Genomic DNA, 22505 nt, shown 5'->3' on the forward strand with positions numbered 1-22505 from the left:
GCTCCCCCCTCTAAAAAAAAAGACACCTTCAGTAAAAAAGCACACTTTTATGAACTAAATCAGTTCCAATGGAGCAGGAATGAACTGAACCAGCTACACCCAGCGAAAGAGCTCTGGGATATGACTAAGAACCATTACATAGAATTCCCAATCCCTCTATTTTTGTCCACCTGCATTTTTGATTTCCTTCACAGGCTAATTGTACACTATTTCAGAGTCTGATTCTTTTTGTACAGCAAAATAACTGTTTGGACATGTGTACTTATTTTGCATTTAATTTATACTTTAATATATTTAACTTGTATTGGTCAACCTGCCATTTTGGGGAGTGGGTGAGGGGAAAGAGGGAAAAATTGGAACAAAAGGTTTGGCAATTGTCAATGCTATAAAATTATCCATGCACATAACTTCTAAATAAAAAGCTATTTAAAAAGCACACTCTTTCAAACAAATATAATTAAGCAAAACAAACCCATTGATTTGTATCTTTTGATACAGTGGAATAAAGAAACAAAGTTTCATCCAGACAAATAAATCATTTAGCAAGACATACAGTTGCAGAAACCCAAGATTTTCTGTAGCACTAGAACAATGACCATTGGTTTCTACACTATTGATATACAATTTGGAGGGGATAAAGGGAATTGAGAGCCCTGCTTTTATTGATAGACAACAGACAGCTCAGGTAAGGAGAGGGGTAATCTAGTGACATACCTAAAGTCAAATGATAGGAAGCAGGGGAAGTAATCTTGTGACTTCTTCAAAATCAAATGACTTTGGGATAACTTTCCAAAATTGTTGATAAAGGGCAAAATGAAGTATTTGTGTTATTTTTAATGTAGTATTCCTTCTTTGTTCCTGGGATTGCTAACCTCTATAATTCCTCATCTAAAACTTTATTTTTTAGAGATTCTCTGCACAGAATGATAGTCTGCCTTAAGGAGTATGATATGGATATGGGCAAAGGCACAAAGAGTACAACTAGAGTCATAATCTAATGTATTCTCTAAGAAAATAAATTTAGATAAACAGATTATAAGCAAACCAAGTCAATCTAAATATTAAACCACTTAGCTCACTGGACTAATATGAAAGGAAAGATTTACATGTCAGCAAGGTAACAACAACAATAACAACAACAACAAAAAAACCTAAGCAAACACAAAAATCATAAAATGAAAAGCTGAAGCAATACAATTATCAACATTCAATAACATTGAGTCTCCCTGCAAGCTAGTAATCTATTCCCAATCTCCATTTGCATGTAGTTACCTGGTTTCTGGAATAATTTTCCCTTGGACAATATGAAATAAATCTCATTCTCAGGAAAATTCTGAAGGGGAATCCTTTAAAAGATCTGATTCTCTGGGTCTAAGTTCTAGATGATTCTACTAAAATTTGCCAGTAACAAGATTCAATAAAATTTAATACAATTTCCCAAATTTGGTTTTCCAATAACTAATTCACATGGTAAAAATAAGCTCAAGTTTTATGGTTCTGATTCTTTTAATAACAGAATTACAAGAAGAAAATCAAATTAGGAATCCACAATTCACTTGAAACTTCAGAGAATTTCAATTTTTACATACCACTTGCTTACTGTTCCCATCCTTTCCCAAATCCCATACCGGATATTGATACTGCTATCAACAGATTGAAAAAAGTATCTTAAAAGAATTTAAGTACATCTGACTTGAAAAGTAAGATCTCTTCTTCAAACTTATCAGACATATTCTTCAAGATAGGAAAATGATTAATGCAATCTTATATGTAAAATCATCAATCTAATTTTGAGAACTTACTAATAAAACAAATTCAAGATCTGTTTCTCCTGTTAGGAACATTTGGAAACTAGAAATAAATAGTTAGATACAGTATTTATGAATTTACCTATCTCTCTACATAGGTATGCATATATGTATAAACACACATTTGCATTACATTTATTTATTTACCCTAATTCTTAGAGAAATTATTCTGATCCTATTTCTTTCTCAAAATATATTATTCCATTTAATTAGAAAACTTTTTACATCTGTTTCTTATTTCCCCTTTAAGGATATTATCCCCAAATCATAAAATACTTCAAGGTCTAAATCTTATACATAGAAAAATAACTATTAGCAATTGGATGGCAAACCCAAGAACCCATTCATTAAAATGCTTCAGATATGGAATTGATTACAATTCCAGATTAAAATAATAAGATCTTTCTTATTTGCATCCCATTGCAGCAACTCAGTTGCTTCAGTATTAATTTATCAATTAATGTTTGGCATTGCAATGTCAAACTTATACTACACCTGACCTGATTACAGAAATTTGTTATGAAAGGAAAAAGAAGGGACATAATTATTAAAATAGCAAAAAGACTGTTTCTTCAAAGGCATATGTTGACCCAAAACAAGCTATGACAGGGAAAAAACCTATATTACTGTTTGATTCAAGTAAAGAGTCATTATTAATAGCCAATTACACAGAAAAATTCCACATTATTCACAGTACTAACCAGGTGGATAAATTTCCTACATCTAACAAGTAGCACAGTGGAGAAACTGAGTCAAGAGGATATTACCTTGGCCTATGTCAATGTTATCCCTTCTACTCTTCCCAGGAACAGATATCCACTTGTAGCAGTTCTCAGACTGCATTCCCTTTGGACATATGCCATTTTCCTTGAATGGTAGACTATTGGCATAATGACAATTTAGGAAATCATCCTAAATCAAAACTTAAGATAATACCAAGCTACATTCTCATGAATTTTACCTGAAATAGAAAGATTTTATTCATTATAGCTTAAGAGTAGGTTGTTATTATTTTTCTCATATTTCAATAACAGCTAACAACAAGCACATATAAGGACATCATATCTGTCCTTCACTTATAAATTAAGAATATTTGCATTCTCTAGTTTCACACATGGCAAATGTATACTAACAGTCTCAGAACCTCAGAGAAATGGAAGCTATATTAAGTCTCCACTCTGTATTGCCTATTCACCCTTAAGGCAAGGTTTAAAATTTGAATGTAAGGGATATTGTTACTTTGATTCAGATTATTGATTAACAGGTACAATTTCATAATTGCCACAAATAATAGTCAAATAATCTATTGGATAAAATTCATTCTTTACTATAAGCAATTCTGTAATTTCCTCACATTGACTGAATTTGTTCCTAATTTATTCAAGAATTTTATCACAAATAACTTCTGTAAATTTTTTATACATGTTATTTTTCTCTTTTTTTAAATTTCTTTGAGGAGGAATTTCCTTTTTTTAATTCCTCATTCATATCTGGTTCCCTATCTTAATGAAATGCTTAATAATAGCCCTGCGAATCTGTTTGGTCTTCACACTGTAGATAATAGGGTTAAGAACAGGTGGAATAAGGAGGAAAATATTGGCCATCATGGTGTGGATGAAAGGGGGTGCCTTCCGACCATATCTGTGTACAAGAGACAAACTGACAAGGGGAATATAGAAAATAGCAACTGCACTAATATGAGAGACACATGTGTTAAAAGCCTTGTGTCGTTCCTCAGGGGAGGCAATATTGAGCACGGAGCGGATGATCATGACATAGGATATAAGAATACAAGGGCAGTCAATACCTGTTGTTAAAAAGATGGCAAAAAGTCCCATGATGCTGTTGATCCTGTTGTCATTGCATGACAGCTTGATTACATTCACATGGTAGCAATAAGAGTGAGAAAGAACCTTTGACTGACAAAATGACAGCCTTTTGAGAAGCAGTACCACTGGAGTCATGATTGCAATTTCTCTTACAACCAAGGCCACACCGATTTGAACAATTTTGGTGTTGGTTAGAATGGTAGCATAATGAAGTGGAGCACAAATTGCCACAAACCGGTCAAAGGCCATGGCTAGGAGCACACCAGATTCCATGAATGTTAGTGAATGGAGGAAAAACATTTGGGAGATGCAAGCATCCAGGTTAATCTCTCTTTTATTAAACCAGAAAACTCCCAGTGTGGTAGAGAGTGTGCAAATAGTCAGACCCAGATCAGTGGCTGAGAGCATGGAAAGGAAATAGTACATGGGTTCATGGAGACTCTGTTCACGGATCACTACAAACAGAATCATGCTGTTCCCTGAGAGGGCAATGACATATAGGAGGCAGATGGGAAGAGATATCCAGATTTGAGATGCTCCAAGGCCAGGAATTCCAGTCAACAAAAAAATAACTGGCTGGGAACTGGTGTTATTGAGAGTTGTCATTGTAGGCTGAGGAGACAGGAGTAAATAATGAAATGTCATACCCTTCTCTGTGCAACAAGAGAACTGTTCGGTTCTGCAAACATATTGTATCTAGGATATACTGCAACATATCTAACATATATAGGACTGCTTGCCATCTAGGGGAGGGGGTGGAGGGAGGGAGGGGAAAAATCGGAACAGAAATGAGTGCAAGGGATAATGTTGTAAAAAAATTACCCTGGCATGGATCTGTCAATATAAAGTTATTATTAAATAAAATTTTTAAAAATAGGGAAAAAAAGTCTGGAAAAGACTTTAAAGAAAATTAAATATTTTAGTCATAAAAAAAAATGAAGTTGTAATTTACACACATAGCTTATGCTCACCCAAAGGACATTTTATGATATTTCTTTCTAGATGTGTGTATTCACCAAGTGATTTGATGATTTAGGTGATTTTTTGCAAAGTATTTGTTTTTAAAAGTATATATATATATATTTAAAAGAATATATACTTATAACCTGAGCAGCTATATGAGTTTATAGCCACTAGACATCCCTATTTTATTTTCTACTTTATTGGCAACAGAACTATAGATTCCTTTCTCTCTCTCTCTCTCTCTCTCTCTCTCTCTCTCTCTCTCTCTCTCTCTCTCTCTCTTTCTCTCTGTCTCTCTGTCTCTCTCTCTCTCTCTTTCTCTCTCTCTCTTTCTGTTTCTCTCTCTCTCTCTCTCTCTCTCTCTCTCTCTCTCTGTGTGTGTGTGTGTTTCTCTCTCTCTCTCTCTCTCTCTCTCTCTCTCTCTCTCTCTCTCTCTCTCTCTCTCTCTCTCTCTCTCTGTTTCTCTCTCTCTCTCTCTCTGCATGTATTCAATGCTTACCAGAATTTCTATGTAAAATAATCCCATGGTCATATTTTTTTTGTTTTTAAGTCCAGGGTCTCCCTATATAATCCACACTTGAAATATAGAGTCTACTCATGGGTACTAAGTCATTACTACTCAGTACAGCAAAGTTGACCTGCTCCATCTTAATCTAAGTCAATTGACCCCTTTTTTGAGAAACATGATAGACCCTTCACTGAGGTCCCACGATATTGATACCATGCATAAAAAAGACACCAGAATGGTTTAGCCCACTGCAGTTCAAAACTACAAACTTCACAAAAGTGACTAGCCTCAGTCTTCCTGGTAGCTGTCATTACAAGCATATACCATCATGCCTAACAACAAAGTTCTGTTATAAATAAATGTGTGAGGGTATCTAATTTATAAGGATTTTCATGAGTAAGTTGTTTATTCAAAGTTAGGAAAAGGAAGAAATGGTTAGTGCTATTTCTGGTATAGCACTAACCATTTCTTCCTTTTCCTAACTTTGAATTTCTGGTATAAATATGAATTCAAATATAGGACTTCCCTGAACACTCTTGGAGTATTTTGAGGAATCAATAAAGTAACAAATATATGTACCCATGCACAGAGAGAATGCTAGCAAAACATACTCTTGAACTTTCAGTCCAGTTCCTCAGCAAAATTTGGGAAAGAAAAAAAAAAGAATTTTGAAAGGGGTAATGAATAGATTATTACTGTTCATAAAACTATACACTTTTAGAAGTGGGAGAACTTAGGAGGTAATAAAACTCAATTGCTTCCCTACTGTATAATCACTTCACAATTTCTTTAATAGGTTTCTATTCAGACTTTCTTTTAAAACTTCTGAGATGGGGAAGTCACTATTTCAAAATTTTTATTTTCAGATAAATTGGGAAGCTAGCTGAGATTAGCCACGTCAAGAGAAGACTGAAGAAGAATCCAGTCAAAACTTTGATAAAACTGAAGTCTTATCTCAAAGAAAATGTAGACCTGGTTTCTGTGACTTTAAAAAGTAATTAAGATGGTTGACTAGAAGTCATATATACATGGGATGTATGATGCTGGAAGGGAGATAATGCTTATACATATTTAAAGGGAAACCTAATGGGCATAGCAGGAAAATTGTAACCCAGAAGGGAATGGACCAATCCATTCTCTGAAGGAATGGGCTGCACCATGCTAACAAGTATAAAATTTCTCTTGCTTCTATGTTCAGGGTTGCCCCTTCATGAGAAGGAGTGGAGTTTTTTTCTGGCCAGAAATGTTGACAATTCCTTAAGATTCTTCTTTAACAAATTTTCTTCAATATCTGATTTTCAGTGTCAATATGAGAATATTGAGAAAAATGAGAAACACACTCATATACTTTAACATATTTAACATGTATTGGTCAGCCTGCCACCTTGGGGAGGGGGTGGTGGGAAAGGGGAAAAATTGGAACAAAAGGTTTTGCAGTTTTCAATGCTGAAAAATTACCCATGCATATATCTTATAAATAAAAAGCTATTTTAAAAAAAGAGTGTGTTTCTAAAAATAAAGCCATCTCTTATCTATATAGCAAACACCTATTATGGACCCTCAATTTACCTCTTCTGTATCCTTTCTCTTTCAAATGAAGTCTCCTTTGTGTGAAAGGGCCCAGTTTTGTCCTGTGCGCTGTCCCTTCCCTACTTCAAGTGGTGTTGAACCCAAACAAAATCAGTGGCCATTAAACTGTATATAAGGATCCCTATAGAGGCAGCTAGGTGGCGCAGTGGATAGAGCACCAGCTCTGAAGTCAGGAGGTCCTGAGTTCAAATATGACTTCAGACACTTAACACTTCCTAGCTGTGTGACCCTAGAGGCAAGTCACTTAACCCTAATTACCTCAAAAAAAAAAAAAAAGAATTACTGTGGTACTTGAACCTAATGTGTCATGACTAATATGTGACTTCAATAAATTCAGAAATAAAAAATCCAGCAAATATGACATCAGACTATTCCCTAGCTATGTGACCCTGGGCATAGTCACTTAACTCCACTTGCCTCAGGGAGTGGAAAAAACAAAAACAAACGTTGCTTCCTTCCTTTCTTTGTATAAATTCCCATCTATAGATTTGGAATGTTGCATGTATAGATACATAGGTTGATATAGTTATTTTTGTTGAACCACTTATTTTTTCTTTTTTTAAAAATATCTTTGTTACAAAGGCTGTGTTATCGAGTAGAGGAAAAGAAAATCAAGATATATTTGAAAGAGACGATATAAAAACAAATGTGAATATGGACATGTATTAATACATTAATATGTGTTTATGTATAAAGATTTAAATCCAAAATCAAGGTGAAAATGAAAACTTCATATTATACTTCCCAAATATCCAACTACATAGTGTATGAAATATTTCCATTTTAATTTAGGTTTATGGTTTAATGATAGGGCAGTTTGGTATCTGTAGGATCTTAACTGTTATTCTTAGATACTGAAATAGGAATATGTACCCAAAATATGTTATGCCAGGTCAATGACAGTCAAGTAATAAAAAACAAAGCAAAACAAAACAAAACAAAACAAAAACCTATTTGTTAAATGTTTACAATATGCTAAACTCTGGGGAAACAAAAAAAAGAAAAACCATGTTCTCAAACTGAAGGAGATCACATATCTATGTGGGAAACAACATGTAAATAATTATATAAAGATAAGATATACATTTGCCTGCAGAAAGTAGATTTAAATTGAATATTCTTTGTCTACTGGGCTGCTGTCCTGCCCAAGGGGAACGGTAGTAGGAGCCATGTGGGTTTTTACTGCTTCCTTCTGAACTGTCCCTCTGAAAAGACTTACACCTTTTCTTTCATTCCCAAAAGATAATATGAATTCTGACTGGATTTTTAATGATTAAAAAATTAAAGGGGATCACTGTTTCAGTTTTATACCCTAGAAATATTCAAAGATGATCAAAGATGGTCTCAAGATATTAAAAGAAGACCCTATTTTTCATAGGTAAGGCCCAATAAATAAGCTATATGCCTAGCTTAGTATAACGACAAAACCCCATGCTTATAATCACTAAGTGAATTGTACCAGGTGCCCCAACAATGCTAATATTGATTCTGTGCCCCAATGAAAAATCATAAGGCTCAATAAACCTAATGACTTAGTTCTGGTCAAGACATGGACTTAAGAGACTATGTACTCAAGATCCAAGAATGCCTGTTGTTGTGATCAAAACATTTGTGGTTTTATGCTTAAAAATCCTACCATTACAATAAGTAGGTGAGCCCTGCTTTATTAGGAAGGAGGATTTCATTTGCAAGCTATTTCCCTCACTTTGAAATTAAATTTGTTTGACTCCTGACTTTCCTGTTTCTAATCTACTGCTCACAGGCTAATTTGGTCTGCTTGACAATAGAAATATTCCATTTTGGAAGAATTGTGGAAGATAAACAGACCACTTCATTGTTGGAGGAGCTATGAATCAGTATAACCTTTTGGGGGAAGTAATTTGCAATTACTCAAATTAAGTGATTAAAATGTGCATAACACTTGACCCAAAGATTCCATATTCTAGTTCAGAGACAAGAAGAGAAATTCAGACTTGTTTCCTCCCAGAGATGAGACAGGATGAAAACAAAATCCCAAATACTAGCCATGAATAAAATGCAAACTAAACAATAAGGAAACATTGAAATTTGAGAGGGAAAACTTTAAAGCAACTTCAAAAGTGGAGCTAAATGTCCTAAAAAGAATCTTTCACTCATCAAGTTCTTCCTTTCATCTCAATCATTTTTTGCTAGTATGGCTTATGGACTTATCATGTGCAAGGCATTGTGCTAAGTGCTGAAAACAGAATCAAATATGACCAAAAGTCCATTTTTGTCTTAGCTGAGGGCACTGCCCAGCTAGCACTCTTAAACAAAGCAATCACTTCTTTTGTTACCCTGTGATTAAAGGCACACATGCCATGACTTAGATGAAGGGAGCATCCTTATTTTGAGCACACGACTTTTCTTCACAGTCATTTTCCAACCCAGATTTACTTACAGATTTCTGCCAATTGTAGGCTGTAACTTCTTTGGCCTTAGTGTGAGCTAATTTGGCTATTTCAGAAGCTTTTATTGACTTCATTAAATCTGAAATTCCTTGGAGGTGAAGAAGACATATGTAGCTTGTAACTTGGGAACAGGGAATGCTCTGCCTGAATTGTGCTGGGGGGAGGGGAAGTGTGTTTCTGGTTTTCCTGAGATGAATCAGAAGATTTAAAGCTGAATATGATCTTTAAAGTTCTAATTCACTATTGTATAAAACTGAGGATTAGAGAGGGGGAATGATTAACCAGGATGAAATAAACAAGCTTGGAAGGAAATCCAAGTCTTCTGAATATGAATCTGATGTGGGAAAGATTCCTTTCTAGATTCCCAATCTCTCCTAGTTAATAATGTAAATTGCCCTTTAACTCACAAATCCTGGTCCCTTTGAATTCCAATAGAAGATCCAGACCTGTCCCAGCCCCACCTGGATCTGAGCCAACTTGGGGCTACACCCAAAAGCCCCTAGAGCTAAGTCTGCTATTATAAAAAGGCCATGCTGGGAACCCCTCTTTGCAGAGATTCCAAACATGGTAGCCATGTGAGGACCCTCTGTCCATTTGGCCCTTTGTCCAGTGCCCTCCTTATCTCTATCTTCACCTAATAATAAATCTCTTTTATCAATCTAGCTCTCAGGGCCAATAAATGCTTTTATTGGGAACTCGCGCCGCTACTAGACTCCATTTACCACTCCATTTACCGCTGTATCCTTGCGCCGAATCCAAGGGGTTGGTTGCAGGGGAGCTTTGCTTGACTCCCTATACCCCAAACCTGTCATTAGACCTTAACTAAACCCTAATCTCATATAGGTACCCCAAATCTAGACCTCAACAAATCCATTGGTTTTTTTCCTACCAAAAAAATATTTGGAGGATTGGTATGTGGAAGTATGATTTGCTCCTGCGTGGTATCAGTCTTATAGTCTTGTACTTGTATACCTCTGCACAGGAAGGGCAAGTTCATTGATTGAGAACCCATAATCATAGCAATGAGTGGAAGTCAAATAAAGGAAAAAATTTTAACAGTTAAATCGGGGGCTTTAAACTTGGGTTCTCCATTAACTTAATTTCTTAAAAACATTTTGATAACCATATTTAATTATAATTGTTTCCCTTTGTAATAGTCAACATTTTAAATATTTAAAAATATTATTCTAGGAAGGGGTCCATGGGTTTTACCAGACCACCAAAGGATCTGATGACACAGAAAAAGATTAAAAACACTTAAATTATTAACTAACCAATGTTGAAACATTTCCTCAAAAGCTAAAGTTGTGTTTTTTTTTCTTTTGAGGAATTGAGTTGGCTTGGTGGATAAAGTGCTGCTTTAAAGTTAGAAAGAATTGATCTCAAGTCTTGCTGAGGTAGTAAAGTGGAAAGATCTCTGGAAAGGAAGACTGGACTTCAAATCTAGTCTCAGGAATTTTTATTTGTGTGATAAGTCATTAATTTCATTTTGTGAGTCCAGCAATGTACAGTGTTAGAACTGAGTGTACTTAATGATTTAGTGCTTAATTAAGTCCTAAGTACATAATTAAACACCTAAGTAATTGCCTAGGTGTTTAACCACCTAATTGTCTTGATTTTTTTTTTTTTAGTTTCTAAGTATTTAAATGCATAATTAACAAATCACTTAAGTGCCTAAATATTCATAAACTGGGCTCTTAATATATACTTAATGATCAAGGTATTTAAGAATATGCCCACCTAATTAAATACTCAATTATCTAAGAAATTTAATACCTTTTACCTAACTACTTAGGCCATTTTGAACTGGATTAGTCTAATTTAGACCAAATTGAACTAGGTTAATTTGGTTTGAACTAGAATAAACAAATTCAGGTTATTTTGAACTGGTTTGAACTGTATTAGAACAATTTCATTCAGAGTGTACCAGTTTGAACTGTTAAGACAACTTTGAATTTGGTTTAAAGTAGCTGATGCAGGATTAATCCAGTCTTGGCTGGTTCAAACTATATTTATCTAAATTCTTATATTAAACAGCTAAGTAATTTAATAAAATTCCTATGTAGTTAAGCACTTTTAAACTTGTTTTTACTTCTTTATGTTTAATTCTTGTGTTACTAAAGGCCTAATTAACATTACTTAAATACCAAGTGTTTCCTAATTACTTGAGCATTTGAGCACTAGTTAAGAATGTAAATTAAGAATGAAAGTGTCACCTTTCAGATTGGCTAAAATGAAAGGAAAAGATAATGATGAATGTTGGAGGGAATGTTGTAGGAAAAGTGGGACACTAATACATTTTTGGTGTTGTTGTGATCCAACCATTGTAGAGAGCAATTTGTAACTATACCCAAAAATCTATCAAACTGTGAATACCCTTTAAACCAGCAGTGTTTTTATTGGGTTTATATCCCGAAGAGATCTTAAAAGAAGGAAAAGGTACCCACATGTGCAGAAATGTTTGTGGCAGCTCTTTTTTATAAAGGCAAAAAAACCCTGGAAACCAAATGGATGTCCATCACTGGAAAATGGCTGAATAAGTTGTGGTATATGAATGTTATGGACATTATTGTTCTATAAGAAACAATCAGCAGGATGATTTCAAAGAGAACTGGAGAGTCTTATATGAACTGATGCTAAGTGAAATGAGCAGAACCAGGAAATCATTGTACACGGCCATAGCAAGATTATATCAGTTCTGCTGGATGTGATTTTTCTCAACAATGAAATGATACAGACCAGTTCTGATGATCTTGTGATGATAGAACCAACTCCAGAGACAGGGAACTCTCTTTGATTGTTGGAACTAAGGGTGGATCACTTTTCACTTCTTTTGTTTGTTTGCTTGAATTTTATTTTCCTTCTCATTTTTTTCCTTTTTGATCTGATTTTTCTTGTGCAGCAAGATATTTATATAAATATGTATGTTTATATTAGATTTACATATATTTTTACCATGTTTAATATACATTGGATTACTTGCCATCTTGAGAAGGTGGGAGAAAGGGAGGGAAATTGGAACACAAGGTTTTGCAAGGGTTAATGTTGAAAAATTGTCTATGCATATGTTTTGAAAATAAAGTGTCAATAAAATAAATGAAATAAATTTTAAAAGATAAAAATATTTTTAAAAAGAATGAAAGTTTGTAATTAACTCAAAGTCCAACTGTCTAAGTACTGAACCTAGGTATCTAATTAACTAACCTAAATGCCTAGGTACTTAAGTATCTAAGTATCTAATTATCCATCAATCTATATGTCTACTCCTGATTTATGAATCTATAGTCTACTACTGATTTATAGTGCGGTTACAATATATTTATTTTACTTTGAGGCAAAGTTTTAAATATCCTTTGGCTTAATCATATTAACTGAAGATTTAAAACTGTCTCTTAAATATTTTTTTAAAAGCCATCATTTAAAAACATTTTATATCTTTAAAATTTTAAGGAATTTAAAAAATCAGTTTATTATGTATTTAGCAAAATGATAATAGTAATTATTACCCAAGTTATAGGAGAAGTCATCAGAATTCACATAATAAATCTATAAACCTAATCATAATTTAATTATGGAAATGTAAAGCTGTCACTAGTGCTTCTTCTACATTTTTTTTTTCACATTTGAATTCATTTATTTAAATGTTGCAAAAAAATAAATTGGAATTGTTGGAATTGCTATTATTATTTTCTATTGACAAATGGCTATCCATCCTCTACTTAAAATTTTTCCAATGATAAAGAGTTTACCCATTTCCAAGGGTATGCATTCCACATACAAAAATATAGATTGGAAAAAAATTTTTTTTTCTTTTTTCCCCCTTCTATTGAGTTATCATCTGTTTCCATCCATTTATCCTACTTCTTCCCTCTGGAGCTAAGCAGGATCATATGTTCATGTAGAATTGAAAGGAGCCTTAGAGATTAAAATAGCCCCAAACAAGTTTCTATACTGAGGAAACTGAAATGCAGAGAATTTAAGTAAAAACATGCAACAATTATTCTCATTGAATCATTATTCTATTATTGGTAACCCTTTCTTAAGATCCTGATGAATACATTCATTAAACTACTATAAGAGTAGTTCCTATGTGCTATCCCTGAATAGCTAGGGCACCTTTCTCCATGTTGACATATGAAATTAAAAACAATTTAATATGAAATTGATAAAGCAATCTCCAGATAATGAAATAGGTTTAACATGAATCATTTGAAAATCTATTTTCTCTCTCATTAAAATATATGATATCCAGATACATTTAACCAAATAATATCCATAAAATATTAATTAAGATGATAAAATTTGCCCAGTTATTCTCTCAAATGAAAGCAGAGATCAGATAACTTTTAATTACCTTGTGGAGAGAAAGTTTTGCCACACATACCTAGATATATAATCTATAAGTGGAACAGTGTATAGAACATATAACATCTCTTCTCAATACTTATTAGCTATATTATTTAATGCCTGTCAGCCTTAGTATCTTCATCTGTAAAATGGGTATAATAATAATACCTAACTCCTGAGTTATTGTGAAGAGAATGAGTCTTCCTGATTCCCAGAGACATGCTCTATGCACTGTGCTAGCTGCCCCATAATCTGTAAAGCACTTTGCAAAACTTAAAGTACTATGTAAATGATGATTTATATTATTACATATCACCTAAGAGCTGTGTGCAAGTGAGTTCCTGTGACAAGCTGTTTTGACAGCGTTTTAAAAACAAAATGAAACAAAATTCAAATGTTTTATGAATTTTTAAAAAAATTAAACCCAGACACCTATCTATGTAAAACCACGTTTAAACTATCTTGTGCTTGAACTTTGTGAATTTACCATTCAGCATGTTTTTGGTAATGGATCCTGTCTTGCATATAGGGTAACAAGACTACATCAGATACTGTAGGAAAGAAAAGAACTTGACGGCTTTTGCCTTTCTGTTACAGAAGAAGCAAAATGGCCTAATCACTGATATCCTTTCTTTGCAATTAGGCCTGCTGAATATATGCCTAGCCTTTCTGACAGAATAAGAACTAATCAATTGAAGGAACTGATATTTAAGTTTTCAACTCTTAATGTATCATTTTAGATCTAGGTCCTCATCCTATGGAAAACCTTGATGATAGCTTTTCGTATCTGTTTAGTCTTTACACTGTAGATAATGGGGTTGAGTACAGGAGGGATGAGGAGGAAAATATTGGCCATCATGGTGTGCACAAATGGTGGGGCGTTGTGACTATACCGATGAACTAGAGATAAACTGATGAGAGGAATGAAGAAAATAGCCACAGCACTAATATGAGAAATGCATGTGTTGAAAGCCTTTTTCCGCTCCTGAGGGGATGCAATGTTCAGCACTGAATGGATTATTAGGACATAGGAAATAAGGATGCATGGACAATCAACTCCTGATGTCGAAAAGAGAACAAACAGTCCCATGATGTTATTGATCCGGTTATCTGTACATGACAATTTGATGAAATCAATATGGTAGCAGTAGGAGTGGGAAAGAACTTTTCCTTGGCAGAAGGACAGCCTCTTGACAAGTAACACCATAGGTGTAATGACGGCAATTACTCTCACACCCACGGCTAAGCCAATCTGGATAATTCTGGTTTTGGTGAGGATGTTTGCATACCTGAGTGGGTCACAGATGGCAATGAAGCGGTCAAAAGCCATGGCCAGCAGTACTCCAGATTCCATGAAGGTGAAACTGTGAAGGAAAAACATCTGGGCCATGCAGGCGTCAAGACTGATCTCTCGGGCATTAAACCACAAAACCCCCAGCGTGGTGGAGAGAGTGCAGAGGGACAAACCCAAGTCGGTGGCTGACAACATGGAGAGGAAATAGTACATGGGTTCATGAAGACTCCTCTCATGGATTACTACAAACAAAATCATGCTATTTCCAGTGAGGGCAATGGCATAAAGGAAACAAAAGGGAATAGAGATCCAGACCTGGGCAGTATTCATTCCAGGAATTCCTGTCAGAAGGAAGGTCAGAGGCTGCAAAGTAGTGCTATTGATAGTTGGCATAGTGGGCTCAAGAGTCAGCTGTACTATTGATATTTCATATCCTAAAATAACCAAGAAATTACTTATGTACATAGCTAATTTCTATAGGCCATTTTTTTTATCACATACACACACACACACACACACACACACACACACACACACGAAAAAAAAAAAAAAACCCAAAACACTTCAAGAGAACTCTAATATGGTGGTTTTATATATATTCTGAGTGGATTGATTATTCACTAGTTTTATTTGAATATCATTTTGCCTTTGATGATACCTAATAGGGACCCCCTCAAATGTGATGAGTAAAATTCTCCTAAAATGCCAAATGAGTTGGGGGACCTCTGGGTAAGACCTATGGGAATGCTTCTCAAAAGTTTTTAATTTGTCATATATTTTTTCTAATACATAGCTTAAGGAACATTTATTCCATTAGATACTACTTGTGTATAAACCTTTCTAGGAAACACTCTTCTTCTGTTATTTGACCATGAGAAGATATTAATTTGCTAAAAGTTATAACCAGTAATTTCTGTCCCATGTCTGAAGGTATATAAGTAGATTTTCATACACATAATGAGTATTTACTATATTAATGAAGTGAGTTATGATTTATTTTACCCAGATCAATGCTGGAATACTAACGGCTTCCATGTTGAAGGACTGGGGAATCCAAGGAGAGACAAAGCAGTCACCTCTCAGGAATATTTTTGAGAGGTTTTATGCTTAATTTGGAGGTTGAACTAGATGACTTCCAAGAAGATTTATGATTCTGTGATTCTATTCTGAGATTTAAATGCCACTGACTACTTTTGTAAATAATAGTAACATGAAGAGCATGAAGAACAAGACTAAAAGTCAGGAAGGAGAACCTCAACAAAAAGAAGTTTAGCCCAAATGAGGATTGAGGTTATCAGTAGAAAATTTTTGAAGATTTCAACTTAGGAAATTGAAATCATGGACTTTTCATAAATTTTAAAAACTGAGTGGAAAGTATGATTGTCCAGTCCAACCACTCCATAATACTAAATGAAAAGGAGTCATTTCGCCTTTGCTTAAAATTTCCAGGAGTAGAGAATTCACCACCTAAGGACAAAGTTCATTAAATTATTAGACAGCTCAGATGATCAGTACATTCTTTCTTATGTCTAGGTGAAATATTCCTCCCTGAAACATCGAGTCTAGTTTTTCATCTGGAAGTACATGCAAATTAAGTGTAATTCCTTCCAATGACAGTTTGGAAGATAACTGAAAGTAACAATGACAGAAGATCAAGAAAATATTCTTTCTTAAGAACAACAAAACTGAATTCTGTGTAATGTGATGACCAAATTTGACAGAGGAGAAGAAATGAAAAAATGCACCCCTTTCTTGTCTTTGCAGATAGTGGAACTATGTATGAGAAATATGATACATGTGATCAAAATTTATTGTCATTTTTTTCTGTCTTTTTTTACTCATTATTATAGAGGGTGGCTATTTAGGGAGGGAAGGGAGGAGAATATGTTTGTAAATTAAAGTAACATAAAAATTAAAATAAATTTTGAAAAGGTTTTAATAAATTCTTTTTTTCTAAAGCTTAAATCAATGTCTCTGCTCAAAAAACTTAAATGGTTTCCTATTGTTCATGTAATAAAGGGCAAATTTGCTAATCTGATATTGAAATCTCAAATGATTTGTATCCAGTGTAACCTTTTAGTTACTTCCCATTATTATTCCTATAAAAATTCTCCCTAATAGCTGGATTAGACTTTTCACTGTTCTTTTAGAGGAAACCAAAGATCAGAGGAGCATTTTTTTGTTTTTGTTTTTGTTTTTTTGCCAGAGGCAACATATAAATCATATCTACCCCATCCCTAGAACTGAGTGCCAAACCCAGATGAGTAGAGGAGAGAGAAAGGTAGAAATTGTTCCTATTTCTGTTCCCTGTCTTCATCAACTTAGTGTTCTACCATATCTAAGTAGGTGTCATTTAGAATAGCTTTCAGTTCAAAACATCAAAATTAAAATAAAGGGTGATTTCTCTTTTCTTCATTGAAAGGGAGATATGGGATTTGTTGATTGTATTGAGATGTGCAAAACACTGAGAAAAGAACTTCCTAGGAATTAGAACTGTATCATAAAGAAGCAAATCCCATATCTCTGAAGCTGTTCAAGTAAAGGCTGAATAAATTCTTATCATATATTTTGTGTTCAGCATATCAGATTACAATAAAGAGTTTGAACCGAATTCTGAGGTCCTTCTAGATCTACTATTTTATGATTCTGATTTCACAATTCATCACTAAAACAAAAAGGTTATGAGAATTCTATGTATACTTTCTCTGAAATCTTTAGGAATTCAAGATGTTCCCTGACTTGGAGGGAGGGCATCAGGCAATGTATTTATGATCTCTCCTAAATTACCTCTTGAGATTACTATCAAAATCAGAGTTCCTGGCTTAGAGACTAAATTAGATGTCTACATTCTTTCATCTTCAGGGTTAGTTGTGATTCTGCTCAATGACAAGACTGGCATTAAGTTTAAAAAAACAAAAACAAATCCAAAACCTTTTCTTAAATGGAAAATCTGAGATGGAAGATCCCAAAAAGCAATAAATTGAGAAAGTTAAATAATATTGAATCATCCAAATATACAAATTTAAGGGTGAAAAAAACTTGTTGGTTTTTATAAATAACTAATTTATTTTCTCTGAAATTAAAGCTCTACCTTCTATATCATAAAATTGTCTTGTAGTTATGGTTTTAACTACTTTAATAAATAGTCAACTCAAGCTTTAAGACCTTTCCTTTATAAACTCCACCATATTTCCACTCCAGAAAGCATGAACAAAAAGCCCTGTTTCTATTTTTAGCAATCCAAAGATTGATATGATTCTGGGAGTACTGCTTGCCACCAAAATCACTCTAACTGCTTACCCAACTCCTAGATGAGATAAAACAGCCCCATCTTCAGAAAGCCCCACAAGGAACAAGAGACAGAAAATAATGTTTGCTGTGAGATTTTATACAGGGTTAAAACAAAGCTTGATCTCTTCTATTATCCCTCAGGAGAAGAGATGTTGAAACTCTTTGTCTTCTGGGAAACACTTGAAGGCAAACATATATCACGTCCAGTTTCTAAGTTTTAAATTTTGGCTTATGGTTGATTTCATCTGCTCACCTTGCTTTTCTCTTTCAAAACATCCTTCAAAAAAAAAATCTTTACAAAACCCCCAAACAATCTTAGACTACCTTTCTAGCAACACAAAAACACTTTTTATAATTTGTGTCATTGTTGTTTTAAAATAAAAGTGTTAGTGTAATGTAATGTAAAAGAACAGTTAGGGGTTCTCTGTGGTCCTAAAACAATAGTGTTGTAAGATTCTAACTATTCAAAGAATAAGAGTTTCATGTTTGGATCAAATTAGATAAATTGATTTGAACTATTCCTCAGTCATTTGTGAAATATCACAACCACATGGATATATAAGTGAATATATAGTCATTGCACCTATTAAGCCTAATAATGATCTATGGTTTTATTGTTTTACTAGTCTGTTCATTCTTCAGTCTAGTAGCATATAAAAAGTAACTTTTATCAGTGTACATAAATATAAATCCTATTAATTTTCTGGTCTTTTGACGCTGGCTCATAAAATTTATACCTTATATGGTTAAAAAAGTAGAATTAATTTTGAAACCCTCATAGTATATTTGGAAGTAGAATTTTTCAAATGTGTTGTTGAGGTATTAAAAATGAAATAGGAGAAAAAGACCATCAATATGTAATAGTAAAATATATCTTGAACATTATAAGTTAAGGAGAATATAGAACTTTCTCCAAAATACGAAAAATTCATTCAGTGATTATTCTTGTAAATGGCATTCCCTAACAAGGTGGTAGAATAAGAAACAGAATGTCAATACATGCTGGTGAAAAAAACTGGAAGTTCAAGCATGGGAAAAAACACCAAGAAAGTAGATATTTGAGAAACCAAATTATAAATTAATTTTTTTATTTAAAAAATCTTTTGATAGATTTGACCTAATAAAAAAATTATCCTTGCAGATTGTTTCTCAAAGGACTATAGATAATCTGTAATTCTAATTTTACTTAATTCTTAAAAGGATTCTATATCATCATAGTATGATGCCAGACTTAGGACTTAAGGAGAAGTTTGAGATCATCTTGTGCAATTACTTCATTTTACATCTGAGAAAAGTAAAGCACAGAATGATCAAGTAATTTATTCAGGAATCAACAGTCAGAACCAGAATTTAAACCCAGCTCTCCAAGTATAAATCCAGTCTCCAAATATTATACCTATGGTGATTTCACCCCTTGTTCTTTTTTTCTAGTGTAGGTGATAAACAATGATGTCAACATTTTTCTAATCTTTTTTTTTTTTTTTTTTTTTTTTTTTTACTGTACTTTTACTGCCAATTTCCAAGTTTGGTTCACAAACTACTTTATTTTGTTTCTCCTTATAAATATATATCTAAAACTGAGGTAGAGCAATGGCAACTGTGCTTGATATTAATTTATATTGTGATTTGATCAATTTGTTTGACTCTCCATAAGTTAACATTTCTCTCAATGACAAGAGTTCTAAACCATACTCCCCCCGTCCTCGTCCCCCTCTCCACCCCCCCACATACACACACATAAAATTAGGATAATAGACTAAGCAGAGAAAGGAACACTGGAAATTACTTAAATGCCCTTATGCTGAATTTGAAGAAAATCTTAGGACCACAAAGTTTAAATGGCTCTATTCTAATACTCTATAATAATAATGCATAAGATGTCTCTTTCAATATTGGGGTAGAGTATAATTATTTTAATTTTTTGACTCATCTTTCCTCTATTCATTTAAAGAAAGACAGCTCTAAGTGGGATAATTTTCCAGTCAATGAAATTAAATTCATTAAAAGTGCAACTTAATGTTAGGCCATCAGATGGTGCTCAAAAACTGACAATACCTTGAACAAGTTACTCAACTGTTTACTGAAACAGGTGAGTTCTTCAAGATGGTCACACTACTTTCTACTTATGTCAGAAAACATTTCTTTTAAATTCTACAGTGGGCATCCAGTTTAGGCTAGATGATCTATTTAACAATTGATAAAATGCTAAAACTATTATCATTCTATCCTATTCTAAACTATAATATAATAAAATATTTTAAAATATTAAAACTGACACATAATCATCCAACTCTCGGGAGAATCTCACTTTTTCTAATTACTTTCTAGAGTATTCAAATATTCAGACATTTAGTGTACCATCAATACCTCATCTTTTTGTTGTTTGGTTGGGATTTTTTGGAGTCAATTGGGGTTAAATGTCTTATGCAGGGTCACATGGCTAGTGTCTGAAGTCAAATTTGAACTCAAGGAGATGATTGTTCCTAACTTCAGGGACAGTGCTCTTTCCACTGTGCCACTTAGATGCCCCTGAACATCTCATTTTAACTTTTTATTAAATTTTACATACACTTTTTCAAACCTGTGACCAATTTTTTTTTCAAAATACATTTATTAGAAACACATATGCACAGATGCTCTCTTTCCTTTGTCTCTGTGTACCATTTATTATAGCTGTTACATTCAAGAGGCTGTTTCCCTTTTTATCAGTTTCTGACTAAAATACTCTAATTTGATCTTATCAAAGCTCTCCTGATGAAGCTAACAACATTTATGATCATCATCAGTAAAATAAGCCCAATCCTGGCAATATGAAGGACAGTCAGAACTATATTTTTAATACATTTAAAAGGCACATATTCTTTCTGGGGGGAGAGTTGGTGGGAAATGCCTCAACTTACCTTTTGCCTTTCCCACACATCTCCCCCATTTTAAAGGTGAATGCTTAAAGAAAATAACATCACTTAAGTTACAAATATACATATATACAAATACAACTACACTGTAAAGTGATAAAATAATACAAATACATAAAATTTACACTGTCATAGCAATTCACTTAAATTACAAGAGTATTTCACAGCTCTAATCAAGCCTGCAATTAAACTGTGAATTTCAACCAGTTTCAATCATACCCCAGACCAACCATGAAAAAAAATCTTACATAAATAAAATTTACCACATGAAGAAAATAAGCACACATTTATCAAAGAGAAAAGACATACACAAAGGCCAATTTATGTGCAAAATCAAAATGGCCTTACCAAAATGATTAATGAATGACCATAATGATCCAGATCAATAAAAAAGTCCCTGGAACATTCCAACAATGAAAGAAGAGTTTGATCAAAAGCTGGGTCCAAATAGTGGAGCAAAAGGTGGAGAAAGGAACCTGTCAGATGAGAAAAATTGGAACTTTCGATAAGGATCCAATGGCACTGTGTCCCTTCCTTCATATACTGGAGAGTTCAAGGTCTCACTTTTACCTTAAAACGTTAAAACCACTGCTACCAATTAATGTTAACAGAATTTTACTATCTTGGTTTCTATATTGTGAATCAAACAAACAAACAAAGCAGGACCAAAGGCAGATTTTAGACACCAAGTAGCAGTTTAAATAATGACTTTCAGAGTGAAGAATATAGTTTGCAAACTGGAAGTTCTCCTGGTCAGGAGACCTCCTCCTGTTTCAGGAAAGGAGATTTTATGCACAAATCATAAGTGAGAAGGGGAAGGTGGATTACAACACAAACATTTTCAGGGCCTGCATGTTTTCTCATGACAAGCTGGTGAATTCAGGACAATATGGGTGTTCTCCAATCCTGTAGGAACAATTTATAAGTGATTATTTCAAAAGATGGGGATCCTTAACATGGTGAGAGATAGGACCAGAATTCTGTGACATTAACAGATTTTACAATCCTTGATTCACTTCACTTAGTACACAGGACTCTATGACAGTAAGGGAATGAATGAAGAACATTTGGCTAAGGCAAGCATTCCAACCAATCTCTTGAATATTAAGACAGAGGACACCAAGAGTAGTGGGCAGAATAGACAGGGACAGGCACATGTCAGTGGCTGAGAGCATGGAAAGCAAAGAGTACATGGGCTTCGACTGATGATGATGATAAATAGGATCAGGCAATTCCCACAGATGGCAATGGCATAGACGAAGCAGAACAGAGATCCAAGTGTGGACAGTTTCCAGGCCAGGAATTCTGGTTAGCAGAAATGTCAGAGATGTGATTGTTTTATTTGACAAAAGTGACATGATGAATTGAGAAGATAGCATTCAAAAAGAAAATCTCCCAACCTGTAATAGCAAAGAAAATGATAGGAATCTAGGGATATTAATGGCAAATCCAAGATGATCTTGTTTTGGGTTTTTTCTTTTTTGTTTGTTTGTTTTTTATCATAGCTTTTTATTTACAAAATATATGCATG

The 22505-nt window shown here is 33.8% G+C and overlaps 2 protein-coding genes across 2 annotated transcripts; both read right to left on the reverse strand.

The window, feature by feature from the left end:
- Nucleotides 1-3292: 3292 nt before the first annotated feature.
- LOC127558101 (olfactory receptor 51F2-like) lies at nucleotides 3293-4258 on the reverse strand. Its single transcript, XM_051991327.1, has one exon. It carries the CDS (start codon nucleotides 4241-4243, stop codon nucleotides 3293-3295), a length of 951 nt encoding a protein of 316 aa, XP_051847287.1. The 5' UTR covers nucleotides 4244-4258.
- Nucleotides 4259-14216: 9958 nt separating this feature from the next.
- LOC127558102 (olfactory receptor 51F2-like) lies at nucleotides 14217-15270 on the reverse strand. Its single transcript, XM_051991328.1, has one exon. The coding sequence runs from the start codon at nucleotides 15231-15233 to the stop codon at nucleotides 14217-14219; it is 1017 nt and encodes a 338-aa protein (XP_051847288.1). The 5' UTR covers nucleotides 15234-15270.
- Between the last annotated feature and the right edge of the window lie 7235 nt (nucleotides 15271-22505).

The sequence above is a fragment of the Antechinus flavipes genome, chromosome 3, assembly GCF_016432865.1.
Source record: "Antechinus flavipes isolate AdamAnt ecotype Samford, QLD, Australia chromosome 3, AdamAnt_v2, whole genome shotgun sequence".
Taxonomy (NCBI): Eukaryota; Metazoa; Chordata; class Mammalia; order Dasyuromorphia; family Dasyuridae; genus Antechinus; species Antechinus flavipes.

Coding starts and splice junctions, on each gene's coding strand:
- LOC127558101 (XM_051991327.1), bottom strand. CDS start 4,243: ATGACAACTCTCAATAACACCAGTTCCCAGCCAGTTATTTTTTTGTTG.
- LOC127558102 (XM_051991328.1), bottom strand. CDS start 15,233: ATGTACATAAGTAATTTCTTGGTTATTTTAGGATATGAAATATCAATA.